Source organism: Pongo pygmaeus, chromosome 6 (assembly GCF_028885625.2).
Source record: "Pongo pygmaeus isolate AG05252 chromosome 6, NHGRI_mPonPyg2-v2.0_pri, whole genome shotgun sequence".
Lineage (NCBI taxonomy): Eukaryota > Metazoa > Chordata > Mammalia > Primates > Hominidae > Pongo > Pongo pygmaeus.
In genome coordinates, this window is record NC_072379.2 from 136503903 (window position 1) to 136522504 (window position 18602).

Sequence of the window (18602 nt, forward strand, 5' to 3'; positions counted from 1 at the left end):
CTTGCTGACAGGAAGGTGAGACATGAACTATGCTTACCAAGGAAGAACACGGCCTGGCCCCCCTGCCCAGTACTCAGAACCAAGGACAACGCTGTCTTGTCCCATAGCAAGTCTCATCCACTTCACGTTACGGATTTTTGGGGGGCAGATTTTCTTATGATTCTAAGATCATGCTTTGAATTCTACCATAACAGAACTTCAAAGCTGATAGGAATTCGAAGGACCAACTGCAGTTTTTAAATATCTGAAAAACTGAAATGCAAAAGGTTAATACATGGCCGATGTTACACAGACAAATGCAGGGTTCCCCCAGATACTCAAATCAGAAAGATGTTACCATAAGGAAAGAGGGGTTGCAGAATAAGGAGGAAGACGCTCTGGCTACAGACCCATGGACTGCTTCCACTGCCCCTTTTCTTTGTGTCACTAGACCTCTTGGAGTGGATTGGAAGCCCAGGCAGAGTGAGGGAACTCATGGGAGAAATTCATTTAAAAATTTTTTTTAAAATTAAAAAAAAAAACATTATCTGAGTTGCAGCCTGGGCTGTCATGGAAACTGAGAGATAAAGTGTGGAAACTGGCATGAGCTGAAGTCCAAGTAACCATTAATTTCTTTTCTTTGGAATTGTCCATTGCAGATGTCTGTTTTATGGAACTATCAGGGAAGAGTAGCATAACAAGAGGAAAGAAGGGATGACATGATGGTATGACTGAAAGTCAAGAAACTGTGCACAGTCTGAAGTGAAATTACTAGTAAGATTACCCAAGAAATTCAGGAGCCAAGGGAGAGAAAGAAAGGAAGAAGAGACGATGGGCAAAGTTTAGCATCTTCCTTTGCTCAGAAATTTAGAGAGCAAATAGCTTTGCTTTCCAGGTAGCCTGAAGCTAACTCTTACACTTCACTATCTGACCTTAAGATTCAGCAAATGGCATGCCTTTCAATTCTAAGAATGTAACAATTTTCTCCTGTTCTTTCAAAAATATGAAGTGTTTTGCTTTTTTTCCCTTTTTAGAAGTACTCCCCATTCATGGAAATCCATCAGAAAATACAGAAATCCAAAAAAAATTATCGATAATCCTACAATTCAGAGATAATCACCTAGGAATACAATAATAATAACAAAAGCATGACCAACAAACCTAATCACACAAGTTGAAGTACTTAGACTGTTTTGGTACCCTCAAAATTGGTTTTTGGGTCCAGGAGCTATGACTCAAAAATCATAATCCATGAATCAGAATCTGGACAGATTTCTGCCCCAGACATGAAGCACATTTCTGGAGGCTCCACTGGCCCATGAGTGTGATTCATTCTCAGACTCTCAGGAAGGTTGTGTATTAGCCACCAGCAGCTTAATTCATTGAGGCGAACCATAACTGATGGATCATCTCAGCTGCTTTAGAGGTAAGCCTTTTAGTTTACAAATGCATGCATACAAATTTCCACTTTGGCATCATTTTTGTTACTTCCTTAAAGAGTTAAGGTGTGGCAGAGTTTATAAAGAGAGGAAAGGAAAGGAAAAAGGGTTCTGAATAACACAAATGAAGTCTTATTTTCCAATTAAAGGGCCACAACTAAGTAAACAGAATAAAGAGACCTTTCATAATATAATTATACAAACTCAAGGAAATGTTAGAACAAAAGTTTTGATGTGACTAGTTGTAGAACAGAATTACAGAATTTTAGAAAGCTTTTCAAAGGATCTTCTACTTCTAGTTTATTTCTCTGGCCAGAGGCAATGCAAACATTTAACCACCTATGGCTGATTTACGTTTTCTTCAATTGTGAAGATCAAAGGTTCTTTGCTCCGTCTTGGTAGTTTTATAAAAATAAAATTCTTAAACTCACCTAAAACAGAACGATAAAAAATTTTAATATATCAAAAATATTTCCCTTTCTTTTAATAAAACTTCCTTTCTTCCTGGAATAAAAATCAATTTACTTTCATCCTTACCAAGAAGTCTTCATTTATCAGAAGCAATTTTGGAATGCTGAGTCATATTCAGTGGTCAAATATGACAATTCATATTTTTTTCGTGGATCGGTTTCTAACTTTGCTTTTCCCAAGGTAATAAGCAGACCCACACAATTTAGCAGTGGGATATATCCTGTTTATGTTTAAATTGCAACTGCTGTGCAAGATGGTAGATTACACTTAACATATGTTAGTTGTAATTCAAAATACACTGGTATCTCTGCAGAGTTGTTTTGCTGAGTTTAGCTATGGCACTCGCTGAGTCACTGCAGTGGGCAAGAAGGAATGCAGTCCGATAGTTCTCTGCTTCAAAAAACAGGGGAGATCTTATCCTGGTGAAGGTGGGTCAGCACACAGCATTATTTCTCCTCCACTGAATGCAACTATACAATGTGGACAGGTTTCATAAAGCAGCTATTTGAGAACTTTGAAAAGTAAATGATAGCAGTAGATTGGTGAAGAACATCAGAATTTAAGATACTATCAAATTGGTAGTAAACTCCCCAATCCCTCTCCCTCCAATAAGCCCCAGCCTGGACTTCAGGCAGCATAAAGCCCAAAAGGGGACACCAGGAGCAGAGAGAAAGAGCTCTAGCAAAATGCTTGTGCTCCAGCTCTAAGAAAAAAAGGGACTCTGAATGCTGAAAGAAATGGAAGAGGATCTCCCTTTCTTCCCCCCGCCCCCAATTTGCTCCCACTACACCACTACTCAGGCCTTTTCACTATTTCTGGCAGCAGCAATGACAAAGCCTTCCGGCACCTAAAATTAGGAGGCAAGTGGGGCTTCCTCTCTAATCACAAGAGCTATAATGCCAAGAGAGTGGCAGAAACTATCATTGCTTCTTTTTCTTTCTGTTATCATAAGGTTGGCCCTGGACATGAACACAGTTACAGGCAGTATGCAGCAGAGTGAGGTAACTAAAGCCTTAGCTTTCTGGCACAAGGACCAAACAAAGGAAGCCCCAAGAAACCAGAAAGTACCAGGGATGACAGCAGAAAGGAAGGAACTCAGAAAACAACTCCATAAAGATGTTCACGAACTCTCAGGGGTTTATCTCTAGGCTGCAAATACATGAATCTAGCCTAAACACCAGAACACAGACTTTGGGAACTGAACTACAGGGTAGACCTCCACCCAGATCCCATACTGGCAACTTAGTCATTCGTAAGCCAGACAGATAAGAATAGCAATGCAAAGACTTTGGAAACAAAACTAACATTGTAACCACAACCCTTAGAAGATTAGTCAAAACTTGTGGCCTGAACTTGAATCAATTGCATACTGAAGCAAATAAATAAAAGATTCCACTTTAGAAAAAAATGGGAAAAAAAGAGCAAAATAAACCCAAATCAAGCAGAAGGAAGGAAATAATAAAGGGCAGGAATCAATAAAATTGCAAATTGAAAAACAACCAAGAAAGTTAGTAAAACAAAAGCCAATTCTTCAAAAAAGCCAATAAAATGGACAGATCTTTACCAAGATTGACAAAGAAGAAAAAGATACAGGTTACTAATATCAGGAATAAAAGAGGACTTGTACTGCAGACCTCACAGACATGAAAGAGAGAAGGAAATACAACAACTCTACATACATTAGTCAACATTTTAGATGAAATGGACCAATTCCTCAAACACTTCGAGCAACTATAAGACAACTAAAACTCATTCATGGTGAAATAGATAACCTGAGTAGTCCTACAACTCCTAAAGAGATTGGATTGAATTTATAGCTTCAGAAAGAGGAAAAATCTTGCAGCCCTGAGAGTTTCATCGGTAAATTCTAACAAACATATAAAGAACAAATAATACCCTAATCTTTTCCAGATATGCTGACAAAACACTTCAACAAAAATTCTACAACTAATAATCAATCTAATGGTGAAAGACAGAATGATTTCTCCCTAATATCAGAAGCAAAGCAAGGAGGGAAACTCTCACCACTCTTATTCAACAGTGTACTCTAAATCCTAGCCAGGACAACAATGCAAAAGAAAGAAACGGCATACGGATTAGAGAGAAAGGAATAAAACTATCCTTATTCACAGAATGCTGGACTATGTAGAAAATCCTGAGGATGCTACCAAACTCCTACAACTAAAAAATGAATTTGGTAAGGCCAATAGGATACAAGGTCAACATATAAAAATCCACACTACTTCAAAAGTTAGCTAGGCATGGTATCATGTGCCTGTAGTCCCCAGCTACTCAGGAGGCTGAGGTGGGAAGATCACTTGAACCCAGGAGGCAGAGGTTGCAGTGAGCTGAAATCGCACCACTGCACTCCAGCCTGGGTGACAGAGTGAGACCCTGTATCAAAAGAAAAAAAACTCCATAGTATTTCTATGTATTAGCAATGAGCAATTGGAAACAAACATTTTAAAAACACACCAAAAAAGAAAACCATTTACTATGGCTCCAAAAACATGAACTACTTAGACACAAATCTAACAAAATAGGTATAAAATCTTTATGCAAAAAACTACCAAGCAATGATGGACAAACAAAATAAATGAAGAGACATAGAGAATTTATGAACTGAGAGTCTCAACACAGTAAAGATATCAACATTCCCCAAGTTGATCTATAGACTCAATATAATTCCAGTCATCGAATTTCTAGTAGAATTTTTGGAGACATAGGCAAGCTGATTCTAAACATATGTATGGGAAGAGAAAGAAACTCAGATAGCCACGACAGTGTTGACAATGAAGAATAAATTTGGAGGAATAATGCAACCAGATTTTAAGAGTTATTATAAAGGTATAATAATAGAAAGAATATGGCACTGGTAAAGGCATAAACCATAGGTCAATGGCACAGAATAGAGTCTACATTGGATCTGTGTGTCTGTGTGTGCGTATACGTGTGTGCGTGTGTGTGTGTGTGTATAATCAGTTCTCCATTTCTGTGGGTTCTACATCTGCAGATTCAACCAACCACAGATTGAAAATATTCAGAAAAATAGAATGGTTTTGTCTATACTGAACATGTACAGACTATTTATCTTGTCACAATTCCCCAAACAATACATTGAACATCTATTTACATAGCATTTGTACTGTATTGGATGTTATAAGCAATCTAGAGATGATTTAAAATACATGAAAGTATGTACATAGGTTATATGCAAATACCCGTTTTATATGAGGGACTTGAGCATCTAGAATCTAAGAAAAGGGACTCTGGAAAAAAATCCCCTATGGATACTAAGGGATGACTTTTTGTATATCCAATTGATTTTTGATAGAGTTGTAAGGGCAATTCAATAGGAAAAGATAATCTTTTCATAAATGGTGCCAAAAGCATTGGACATCCATATGCAAAAACATTAACCTCAAGCTAAATGGCACATCTTATAGAAAAAAACTCAAAATAGATCACAGAACTAAACGCAAAATAGAAAACCTATAAAACTTTTGGGAGAAAGCAAAGGAGAAAATATTCACCTGGAATTAGACAAAGAGTACTTTAACATAATACCAAAACCACAACTCTATAAAGAAAAAAATGATCATCTGGATTCTGTCAAAAAGTTTCACTCTACAAAACATATCACCAAGAGAATGAAAAGACAGGATATATACTGGGAGAGAATGTCTGCAAAGCACACAAAGGCCTTGGGTGCAGAATACATGATGAACTCTCAAAGCTCACAGAAAGAAAACAAACAGCCCAATTAAAAATGATCAAAAGACTTGGACATATGCTTCCCAAATGCTAACAGTACCAAGTGCTGATAGGGGTGTGGAGCAACTGGAATGATCATACATTGCTGGTAGAAATGCAAAATGGTGCAACCATTCTGGAAAACGGTTTGTCAGTTTCTTACGAAGGTGAACATACACTTACCATATGACCCAGCAATCCCATTCCTACATGTTTAACCTAGAGATATGAAGCTTATGTTTACATAAAACCTGTTCATCAATATTTATAGGAACTCTACTCATTATTGCCACCAAAGTGGAAGAATAACCCAGGTATCCTTCACTGGGGGAGTGGGTAAACAAGCTAAAACATCCATACAATGAAATACAGCTGGGAAATAAAAAGGAACAAATAATTGATACACGCAACAACTTGGATAAATCTTAAAGGTGTAGTGTTCAGTCAAAGAAGCCATCTACAGTGGACTACACATTGTATACTTCCATTTATATGGCATTCCTGAAAACACAAAACTATAATGATTAGTGGTTGCTAGAGGTTGGGAGATGGGAGGGTTTGACTACAATGGGATACATCATGAGGCAGCTCTTTTGGGGTGACAGACTGATCTATATCCTGACTACGGTGGTGGTTATATGAATCTCTATATGTCTTAAACTTTATGGAACTGTACACCAGAAAAGTCAGTTTTACAGTATGTTAACTTTAAATATTAAAAATAAAAGCAAATATAATAAACATTCAATACAAAGTCATTCATATGGAAGAACAACCAGAACCTCTACTTGGATGCTTGTCACATGGCTTCGTAATTCTGTCATAGGCAACACAACTGGGTCTGTTCCTAGCATGTTCATTTCTCCAGGGCAGAAACCTTAGTGTTCTCGTCTCTGCTTCTCCAGTAACCCACAGAGCATCGAGTAACTGAAGTAAACACTCAATAATGTTTGTTGAAAGATGAAAGCAATGAACAAATTAGATGTAAATGGAATACATTATTTCATTTGCATGGGGGAAGAGCAGGAGGGAAACAGAACCTAATGAGAGGTAGCTACTAAAGGCTAAGAGAGTTCTAGAAGACACATTTTGCAGTTTCATACTTTTTTGGCATTAGCTGAATAGGAGTTGGCAGTTACAGCATTTAGCATGACTAGTCATGATTTATGAAATGTAGTGTGTACATGTCTCTTCCAATGAGGACTTTACTTCATTATGAAGCCAATCAATTATAAAGAATTTATTAATTCATTAAGTCGCACTATGCAAGACTTATGGACAAATATTCTATTTGCTTTGTTTTGTCCTATTGGATGAGATCACTAAATACCATTGATTAAAATTAATCAATTCATATGTTGTCATAAATGATCAAAACATAAAATTTCATGATTTTTCTCTGAATACACTGGAAATTTTGCATATACACAGACATTAGTAGTATGTTGCAATTCCTAATAATTCATACATTGCATTGTTACCACCATGTACTCCATCCCTGGAGAAAAAGTCTTCTGAAAGCTAGAGAGAAAAAAAAAGATTACTTCAAGCTTCTTGAAGGAAGCAACAATTGCTTCAAGAGCAGCATAAAGAGAGGTTTCACCCAAAGAAAAGATCATCTGTAAAAAAGAGTTGTTCTGAGCAGAGAATGGCTGATTAGAGAGCAACCCCCTTCCCCTCCCCGCCAAAAATATATAAAATCTCACTTAACAATACTGGGGCTCCTAACTTCGACAGGACCTAAGCAATGTTACCATGGTTTTTTCAACATTGCTGAAATTAGCAAACACTAGTGTGTGAGTAAATCAAGGCTATCTTCACTGCCATAACATAAACAGACAAAATGCACATGTGCTTAAACTTTTCTCCACATTCCTTGCTGTATTCCATATAGTTTTATTAACTGATTTTTAAAATAATATCCTGATTTAATGTTTATTATATAAATGTTTCATCTATAGGTAGAAAATCTATGACATGTAATATTCAATATATATCATATGTAGATATAAAATATTTTCAAATTAACATTCAAGTTTTAAAGTAACCACAACTTAGTGCCTGCTGCACCCTACAGAAACAAGTATGAACAATTTACTTTACTGTATGTAGCACACACACTCGTGGAATAAGAGATAAACAGTCCAATTTAAGATACACAACTAAAGTGTAAATACAACCAAAACTTAACCCATGATAGAAACAAGATGACTATCATATGCGTTTCTGCTGTTAACATTCTCAATTCTTTGGTCACAATCAACGGAGCCACTAAAAATAACGATCACGTGCAGCCACTCCTTAAACTCAAATTTATTGAACTGGCCTATATAGAATATAGAATTTTACTCCAGCCACAACATTCAAATTGGCAATTGAATGTCATTTTCCTATTGATTCTTTGACTGCTCAAGTGTAAGCTCCAGGAAGGTAGTGCTCTGTTGTGCTTACCACTAGACACACAGCATAAAATACCGTCTGGCACAGAGCAAGTGCAAAATAAAGGTTTTTGAATAAATACATATTTTAATGAATAAATAAATTAGTATCCATAAGATGAGAGTTGAAAGTAGATTATATAACTGAACTTTAGGAATTGCTTTGTCATACATATCACCAGATGTTAGATATTGTACAATTCTATTTAGACATGTATTCTTTTATTCACTCATTCCACCAAGAAAACCAATCAATCATTGTTTGGCTTCAGAATACTTCATATTAAAATCTGTGAACACGGCTGGGAACACAAGATTCATATTAAGATATTGCCAATCATCTCAAATAGCCTAAGTCTACTGTGTAAAATACACAGACACAGAGTTAATGTAATTAACACCAAATTAAACCTTGAGAACTGCAACAGATACATGAATGATAAACTCCAGTGAGGGTGTAATTAACTCTGACAGCAAGAATCAAAGAAGAATTCTTTGGAAAGGTAATCATTCAAGTGGGCCTTGAGAAATATACAAGATCCTGATAGATGAAAGGCAGCAGACTATGAATTGTTAAGAACATGAACTTTGAAGCCAGACTGCCTGAGTTTGAATCCTACTCTATGATTTATTAACTGTCTGACCTTGGGCAAGTTACTTAACCTCTCCGTCTATCAGATTCCTCATGCAGAGAAGGGAGATAATTATACCACATATGGCCAAGGGTTGTTGGGAGAGTAAATGAATTAATATGTAAAGTATCTGTAACAGTCCCTGAAGCATAATAAATGCTAGACAAGCATATGTGGTACGGAGAAAACAAAGGACAAAGCAGAGTCCACAGCACAAAATAATTCTGAGCTGAAATGCTAAAAAACATATTTTTTTGTTTTCACTAGAAAAAAATAATACCCCGGACTACATTAAGCAAAAACTCCTAAATATAGATAAAAATGCATTTTGCTAACTCAGTGACACAGTTTGGGGTCATTGAACTTTTACGGTAACTATGGATCTTCCAAAACAGAAATACACACATACACACACTCAAAACTCCACGCAGAATCTTAAGGTTTCATCCAGAAATTGAGGGCTGTAGGCACTTCCTCGAGCTTATCTCTGAGCCGTAAGTAATGACATAGTCTAATGGTATTATGCACTTTCCATAAAAACCAATGCTTAGTATGGAATTCTATACAACCCCAGGCAACCATGGGCCCTAAAGTATCTCATCCAAAAATTGAACTGTTAACTTAGAGGATGGAAGCACATAGAACATAAAAAACTTCACAGCTCCATTTCAAATCAAAGAGGGCAACAGAAAGCAATTCTGGTGAGGTGGCTTCCTTATCTGAGGAACAGACCTGTGAAGGCAAGGGACACAGGTAGTCCAACCCTGAGGAGACGAGGCTGGGGAGAAAATGTAGAAACAGAACGGCACTGTACTCACATGGTGAAGGAGCCGGGGGGAGCAGACACTCGCCGCAGGTCCGCAGTTTGCACCTGATGAATACTAGAGGCAGCAGGGAATGAGCAGCGAAGACAGAGTCAGCGACAGCGTGGACAGACAAGGAACAAGCCAGGGGAGAGAAAGAGAGACACACAAAATTTAAACAGAAATTAAATGAGCGCATCACCAAACAGCGAAGGAAAGGAAAAGGAAAACCAAGCCAGCCACGGAAATAATCCAAAAAAAAGCCGGTGATAGCAACGAAGCCAACAGGACACACAGAAGGCGCTGGTTCTAGGCAAGTCACAGACCAGAGCGGGGCCAGGCTGGGGTTGATGCAGGACAGCAGGTCGGGAGGTGTAGGGGGATGACCATGGCCTCCCTTGCTCAGGCCCATCAGGACACCCAAGGAGAGAAGGCACACACTTACATATTGAGTGGTAGGCTGGCATGGTAAACTCATCTTTGAAAAGATTCAAGGTCAATTTAACCCTTTCATCACACAGCCATCAGGTTTCCCCAGGCTTTATAGGAACACTCATCAAAAGACAATCATCTTAAAAAGAGTGTCTCAACCAAAACTTCAACTTCCTTCAGTTAAACAACAAAGGCTTTTAAAAAACTCCAAAGGTAATATCAAGAAAGTCTAATTGTATACTGTATTGCTATCATTCCACCCACATTCTGGGTAGGAAAATGAAACCACAGATTTCTCCCTTTTCTCCCTTCTTTTATATTGGAGTCTATAGCAGCTGCTAGAAAAGACAAGATGTAGAATTTAAGAAACTAAACCCAAAATGTTTTGTTGACTTTACATAATTATTCTCTCCACTCTCTTATTTAAAGAGTTACCATGAAACTACATTAGACCTAGTTCCCCGGATCTCTCTGTTCTGCAGGATACATAACTTCTCATACAAAGTCACCCATGAGTTAACTCCAGCCCAAGCCTCTCTCTGTCTGTGTTATCCTCCAAGTACTATCATTTCCAACCAATAATACTTCTCAGCAGCCTAGGATGATGGAATTCGATTGCTCAATTCAAAGTTTGCTGACTAGAAACCTGGTCATTGGATAAAATGATCATCTTTAATAATGTAGCCTTAATTACTAGTGAACTAAGGATAATATTATCTATTTATTAATAGCTCATTGAAGATCTCCTGAAACACCTGGGTAATTTTGTTTCTATTATCCTTCAGTGGCACCTTTCAAATAAAGAACATAATCCAGCATATTGGCCATCATGTTACTAGCGTACGAATACGAACCTAGATAAATCTGCTTATTACTTTTTGTGGGGAAGGTATTTACTGTAGTTCATACTCTGTGTAGATTCCTATGCTATGATAAATGACATATGTTCCCATATAAATGAGGAGCTTCTGAACACAGTGGGACCTAGCTTTTTAGTTTGTGTATAGTAATAGCAAACAGGATTATAAGCCAAGAAATATTTTTTAGAAAACATTAATTTTTCCTTTTGCATAAATGAAGATCTAGTGGCATCATGAAGCCCTATTAGTTAACTATTTCTCATGGAAATTCCTTCTATCTATGTGGACCACAGCTTGAAATTATTAAATACGTATCTTTCACTTATAAGACAATGTGATCAAAACACATTTGATACTAGTTTTATATTCACAAAATTTTAGATTTATGTTATCTTAGAAAGCAATTTCTGAGAAACACAGCAGAGATAGCATTATAGAATGGATTCATGTGTGAGTCGCTGATGCAAGATGTGACTGTCTCACGAGCTATGACAGACACTGGGGATCCTAAGAGGAAAATCCTAGGGCCTCCCCACAGAGCAGAGAAAGGAGGAGTAAATCAATGATTACACTATTTTTAGTAAGTGGTGTAATGGAAATAACCAAAAGCACCACTGAAACATGTAAAGGTACATCTAACAGCTAGAAGTAGACAGAAAAGGCTTATTAGGAATAGTAGCATTTCAATGGGGTCCTAAGCTGTGGGCGACGAGTTAGCAGAAGATAAAGAGGTGCAGAGGGCACTGCAAGAAGAGGACGAGAGAGCAAAACCAGGATGATGCAGGAGACAGGCTACTGTTCCAGGAACAGCAATCTTCCCTGGAACAAAGAGCAAAGAGAATGAAGAAGGGAGTGATCAAAAAGGTCTGCAAAGCAAAGGAACACAGGCTTGGGATTCTTAGATCAATCTAATGGGTATATCAGAAGAGACAGATTATGTGAAGGCAGCAAGGGCGGGAACAGAAAATAGTCAGAAGCATATTTTAGTAATGCTGCTGAGAGGTAGCTCGCATGACTTTTGAACTCTGGCTGCTTTACTGGTAGAGAGGATAGAGGAGATTAGAGTCAAAGACTTGGGAAATAAACAGAAGACAGAGCTCAAAGAATGTGGTAGCTACCCTGATGGATGTTGATTTGGTTTGGATGTGTGTCCCATCCAAATCTCATGCTGAAATGGAATCCCCGATGTTGTATGTGGGGCCTGGTCAGAGGTGTTTTGGTCATGGGGGCAGATCCCTCATAAACACTTGGTGCCCTCCTTGAGGTAGTGAGTGAGTTCTCACTCTGAGTTCATGTGAGAACAGTTGTTTAAATGAGTATGGTGCCTCCCCCCTCCCTCTTGCTCTCTCTCCCACCATATGATATGCCAGCTCCCCATTCACCTTCTGCCCTGACTGTAAACTTCCTGAAGCCTCACCAGAAGCCAAGCAGATGCTGGTCCCATGCTTGTACAGCCTACAGAACTGTGAGCCAAATAAAACTCTTTTCTTTATAAATTACCCAGCCTTGGCTGGGCACAGTGACTCACGCCTGTAATCCCAGCACTTTGGGAGGCTGAGCCGGGCAGATCACTTGAGCCCAAGACTTCGAGACCAGCCTGAGCAACATGGGGAAACCCTGTCTCTACCAAAAATACATCTGGGCATGGTGGCGCACACCTGTAGTCCCAGCTACTTGTGAAGCTGAGGCAGGAGAATCACTTGAACCCGGGAGGCAGAGGTTGCAGTGAGCTGAGAAGGCACCATGGCACTCCAGCCTGGGCAAGAGAGTAAGCCTCTGTCTCAATAAACAAACAAATAAATATAAATAAATAAATTATCCAGCCTCAGGTATTTCTTTACAGCAATGCAAAAATGGACTAACACAGGTGTATAGAAGTAGAAGCGACTGAGAGAACCCCAGAGGCCAGGAACAGGACAAATGAGTGGATGGTAGTTTCATGTGTACAGCTGTGAATGGAATAGGCTCACTGGATGGTGGGGTAGAAAAGTCAAGGAAATAAAGTTAATGAGTCCAGTTTCTAGCATGTAGTTTGAGGTTACTATGAGACATTAAGGTAAAAATGTCAACTAAGATATTCGGGTACGAGTCTTCAATCTTTAGAAGAAAATTCTGGGCTGAAGACACAGATCAGAGATACAGTCTCCCAGAGAAAGGGCAGAACCACAAGGAGCACTGGCATCTAAGTGGAAAGGGAACTGTTACTAAGGGAGCCACAGCACTTATGTCTCGAATATCCAATTAACATGCTGTGTGAAAGAAGCCTAATTTTTAAAGATGAATTAAACAACCACCTTCTTCTTACTGGGAACACACGCACACACACAGAGGTTTTTAAGCTAAAAATGCTAAAGATATTTTCGACTAGTTCTCCTCAAGTAAAGAAAAAAGAAGACAGGCAAAGAAAGGAAGGCAGGAAATAAAGAAAATGTCTTTCAAGTTTCTCTTTCTTCATTGTTTGAAATGGTGCAGTTCACACAATTGATGGCCAAAGCAGACAAAGGCTTGAAGGACTCAGAAGGTGGAAGAACACTTACAGAACAGTCTCGAAGGAAAGGCAGACCTTGAACTTGAAAGTCCACTTGGAAATCTAGTGGAAGACCTTAGATTTCAAAACACGGTTTTCTGGTAAAATCGAAAGAAATATTTAATCATAGAAGGTTAGAAGGTAAATAAGATCAGAATGAGAGCAATTAAGGTTTAGTAAGCAAATATTACATGATGACTAGGTTTTTTTGCTTTCTTTTGAAAGTGTGCTATCTGTATTGATTTTCTCAAAATATAGTGTTGAATGATAATTTTTCACAAGTACTAATAAAGATTTTTATTTTTAAGTCATAAATATTCATTAATAAAATGAAAATTATACCATTATTCCCATTTCTCATAAGTCTTTCAGAGGGCATGGGGTGGCTTGGACGCAGGCACCACTGCCTCTGGTAGAAAGTAAGTAACAGTTTTGGGGTGTGTTGTTGCTATTGTTTGAGTTTTGTTTTTGGTTCTTTTGTTTGTTTGTTTGTTTGTTTTTTCAGACAGAGTCTCAGTCTGTTGCCCAGGCTGGAGTGCAGTGGTGTGATCTCGGCTCCACGCAACCTCTGCCTTGTGGTCCTAGAGATTCTCGTGCCTCAGCCTCCTGAGTAGCTGGGATTACAGGCACGTGCCACCACACCGGTCTAATTTTTGTATTTACAGCAGAGAAAGGGTTTTGCCATGTTGACCAGGCTGGTCTTGAACTCCTGGTCTCAAGTGATCTGGCCACCTTGGCCTCTCAAAGTGCTGGGATTACAGGTGTGAGCCACCGTACCCAGCCAGTAACAGTATTTTTAAGTAGAGACTGCTTCTTGAACACCTGCAAAGCTAAGTGCTACAAAAAATGCCATCATATATCATGTGTGCCATGAGTACAAAAAGAAAACAATTCTTTTTATGTGCTTCTATAGGTGCAGAAATTCAAATGAACTCTTAACAATATGGTTGCTGAGCAAATACGAATTCTCAACACAAAGGTAAAAGCTGTTTAAAACTAAATACCTGAAAACCATTTCATGTCTGATAAGGTTATTAAATACAGAAGCAGCAGGCCTAAGACTGTGAGCTCTCTGCCTATATATAGTAAAAACTTTTAGCTTCTGCATATCTTCTTAACAAAAGTATCTACAAGTGACCCAACAACATAGACTATAGTACAGTTTCAGAGATGGTTTTTCACTTAGTAGTTCATAGATTTCCAGCAAACCCATGGTCCATTTAACTCTAACATTTCTAGGGGGAATGTGATGAACCATATACAACTACTGACATGCCACGTTTTTTAACATATAACCTCAGCAATTGTGTATTTAACCTAATAGAAGGTAAAGGCAGGGAGGGCAGGCAGGGAGGGCAGGAGGAATGAGCGAGGAGTTTCACTAAATGCAAAATGTAAACAAAGAAAGACATGTAACTAAAAAACACCTCTGGAAAATGACCTAGGAAAAATTCTGGGGGAAGTCCGGATTCTGGGAGAGAAGGAAGGAGCGGACAGAGAGGATTTTTTACCCCAGCTTCAAACTGAGACCCAGATGCCAAAAGCTGGAACACTCTGAGAGCACTGTCTAATCCTGTTCCTCAACCAACATGTACCACCACAGAGAGAGAGCAGTAAGCGTTGGTAGTGAGTGAGGGCACCTGTGTTGCTGGCTATTGTAAGGACTTCTGCATACCGTTATACTGACTCAATAAATGCATGGCAAAGCGCGCCCTTGCTTTACAGGCACCACAAGGAAGCCAGCCGCTCAGTGCAAATAGGTAACCATGCGTTACAGGCCACAAACGGGAGGAGCACCTTTGAGAGTCCCTCACTGTGACAGAGAATGACAAAAGGCTAAGCCCTGAAATGGCCTTAAGCACATAGCATGATATAGAGGAAATACTCAAAAGATGCCAAAAATTCTGTTCATTTTCCATCCCCTTCTCCAACCCCACAGACACTTAATCACTAGTTGGAGTGAGACACACTATAAAATGTATATGAATTCTAAATATCCAGTCAATATTACCTTACCTCAAGTCAGTTTATTAAAATGCCTAAGAAAGGAAAACTCCAGGTGGGATACCACGTGTTTAGGGGTAGAAAGAGTGGGTCAGGCTATGTCTGGACAATAGGATGCTGCCCAGAAAGCCAACACTGAGTTGAAGCACCAGAGTATGGAGGACCCCAAAATGGGAACATCAGGAAGGGAACAATTCACTGGCAGGCAGAAAGAGATGCAATGTGGATAGAGGCAAGCCACTGACCAGCTCTGCCAACCACCCGTGACTGGAGAAACCAACACTCTCCAAGCCACCTGGGTAAAGAGCAGGCTAACTACGTGCTTCCCTAAAACAAAACAAACAAAAATGCATTTACCTGAACGCGGTTTACCATCCTAGAAACCCTCTCAATGATTTTCTGCTAGTCCCAGTAAATATATTCTCAAGTGGTCAGTGAAGAAGGATCATCTATCTCGTGTACAGTAATAACTACTAAAAGAAGGGCGTGGAACTGTACAATAAACAAGGAGAAAAAAAACTATATGTTCCCATGAGAGAAACCAAGGAACTGCTGAGTCTCCTGGACTTCTTTCCTCTTCCCAACACAGTGAGGTCCCCAGACCATGCACATGCTCTGCACTCTCCTCTCCAAGGTCTTCATGTTAAGCAAGGTAGGCCATGAGCAGACTCACTCATTGAGTAAAGGCATGGATGTTCTCCTCTTGCTCTTCTGTACCATGTTGGCCTGATTCCTCAGGGAGATCCGAATCATAGCTGGGGCCAACCTACAGGGCTCCCCATCCACTTGCATGGGGATGGATTTGTAAGTTAGAAGCATGACTTCTCGACACTGGTGTAGCCTCTCTCCGTGGCCCCCAACTTGCAGGGCTGCCTATAAAAACAAGAGTCAAAGGGGAGCAAGGAGTTAGTTCTCATTATTTAAGAAAGCTGGAGGCCAGGCGCGGTGGCTCATGCCTGTAATCCCAGCACTTTGGGAGGCCGAGGCAGGTGGATCACCTGAGGTCAGGAGTTCCAGAGCAGCCTGGCCAACATGGCGAGACCCCGTCTCTACTAAAAATACAAAAAAAAAAAAAAAAAGCTGGGCATGGTGGCAGGCGCCTGTAGTCCCAGCTACTTAGGAGGCTGAGGTTGGAGAATCGCTTGAACCCGAGAGGCAGAGGTTGCAGTGAGCCGAGGTCAAGCCACTGCACTCCAGCATGGGCAATAGAGCGAGACTCTATCTCAGAAAAAAAAAGAAAAAGAAAGCTGGAAACCCCAAGTCCATTGTACATAACCAAGGAGTCTGTGATAAACATACCAAAATTAGTAAAATTAACCACCACCATAGTAGGAAACCTGGATAAACCATTAATGCAAATAAACTAAATATTCACAATTTTGACGAGCTTTACCATAAATTCCTATTAACTACCACTTTTTACTCTTATATGTTTCAAATCTAAATTTAAGCATGTTAGTTTAATACAAAGCTTTTTCTTTGTGTTATCTATTCTCATTAAATAACCAGTGAAAGTAGAACAGAACCAATATGAAGGATATAAAGCAGGTAGTTTATTAACCTCTAAATTGTATTTATCTAATACTTAAATATGCAGCAATTGTTACTTTTCAAGTTTAAACGGGTGTTTGCTTTTTATCTAACCTTCCTCAAGCTATTTCTAACCTGTATAAGATCAACAAAATGCAAAATAACATCAATTACTTAATTTAGAACACTCTGGAGAGTAAAGCAGCTTTGAGGATCAAAATGAAAGACAGTAAGAACTCAGTTCATCATGGTAGCCACAGAATGGAGTTTCAAGACGATATTAAAAGTCTGTTAAGGAGCAACACATTTGTATAACCTCTTCTGACTTAGTAAAAAATATATATATATTTAGTATTATTTATCCTTTCAGGAAATAAAAGAAAAATCATACATTTTTGTTGTATAACACACATAGAGCACACAAATTTTATTATACAGTTTAATAAATATTTTATACACACATGTGAACCTCCATGGAGACCAAATTTTGGAAAATGTATAACACCCAAAAGGTTCCTACGTGCCCCTTCCTAGTCTATTACACTCCTCCCACCAACTGACTGGTGAGCAAGAAAGCAGAGGAGAATGCTGTGAGAAGTTACTAAAATTCTTTTTGCCTTATTATCTGATACGATTTTCTCTTTTTATTTTGTAGTCTTGAGTAGGCCTAATGACAGATAAAATGTAAAACCTGCCTGGTAAGAAGGTATTCCTCTAAGTCTAACTGGACTGAAAATGGCTTGAATACCTTCCAACCTCTTGGTACTGGAAGTCACACACAGTAGTCTAGACCACTTTTAAGCCATCTTCTCAGACTCAAAAATAAAACAACAGCAAATACTACAAACAGGTAGAGTTAATAACTGTCAATGCCACCCCTACTGGCATTTCACAATCAATCCAAGATGATTGCACAGACACAAGAGGAACTACTGTAATTAGCTTTTCAGGGTAGAGACATTTCCATTATTGTTAGCACAGTCACATTAAATTCTTTTTGCAACAAATTAGAGTATAAGTAATTTTTTAAAACTTATTAGAAATACATATTTTTCATGTCTCAGATTGGTCTAGGCTTAGCATCTTATAAGACATAGGCCCTATGAGCCCTAATAGAAAGCCCCAAGACTTTCTAGAATAAATCATTTACTATTAGTAATACTTTGATTTATTCGTGACAATCGCTCTCTATTTAACCTAGCACGCGTTAGTCTTGTGAGAACTTCAGATATTGCTTTTCTGTGACTTGAGAGGAAAACTGAGACAGTCCCTGACCTAATGCATCCACTGCCATTTATTGCCCCAAGACCATAGCTCTCCTTTGCACTGCAGCTATGTCTTGAGATTTTCTATCTTTTCACACTATACTCTTCCCTGGAATATTTTCCCTCAACCCCTCTCAAAGCGTATCCTCCTCCTTACTGCCCAAGTCATTCTACTTGCTGTCAGATGGAAAGAACGGGCAATCCTGGGTTGGGGGAGGGGTGAAGCAAGAGCAAACCTTGTTCTCCTTTCCTTCCTCACCACCACTATCAGCCCCAGCCTCATTCCTGGAACAAAGTACCCAAAGGAAAAAATCTGTGACATGGAGATCAAGCGCAAGAGATCATCTGCTTGTGTTTTAAAGACTAACAAGGTAAACAAACCTCTTGTAAGACTAAACAAAAAAGAATAGAAAACATAAAACTATTTTCTCTTTTTTTTTTTTTTTTGAGATGGAGTCTCACTCTGTTG

The 18602-nt window shown here is 38.9% G+C and overlaps 1 protein-coding gene and 1 long non-coding RNA gene across 6 annotated transcripts in view; one reads left to right on the forward strand and one right to left on the reverse strand.

Moving 5' to 3' along the window:
• The window catches only part of DGKI (diacylglycerol kinase iota), a 396652-nt gene that overhangs the window by 147631 nt on the left and 230419 nt on the right, over positions 1–18602 (reverse strand). For all 4 annotated transcript variants that reach the window (XM_054495165.2, XM_054495166.2, XM_054495164.2 and 1 more), the window contains exon 20: positions 16012–16211. In XM_054495165.2, coding sequence (XP_054351140.1) covers positions 16012–16211 — 200 coding nt within the window. The remainder of the gene's footprint in view (positions 1–16011; positions 16212–18602) is intronic.
• The window catches only part of LOC134739898 (uncharacterized), a 40307-nt gene continuing 22963 nt past the window's right edge, over positions 1259–18602 (forward strand). Inside the window, exons 1-2 of one of the 2 annotated variants that reach the window (XR_010126997.1) lie at positions 1259–1405; positions 14248–14313. This is a non-coding gene — a long non-coding RNA (uncharacterized LOC134739898). The remainder of the gene's footprint in view (positions 1406–14247; positions 14314–18602) is intronic. The other variant, XR_010126996.1, reaches the window with a different exon arrangement.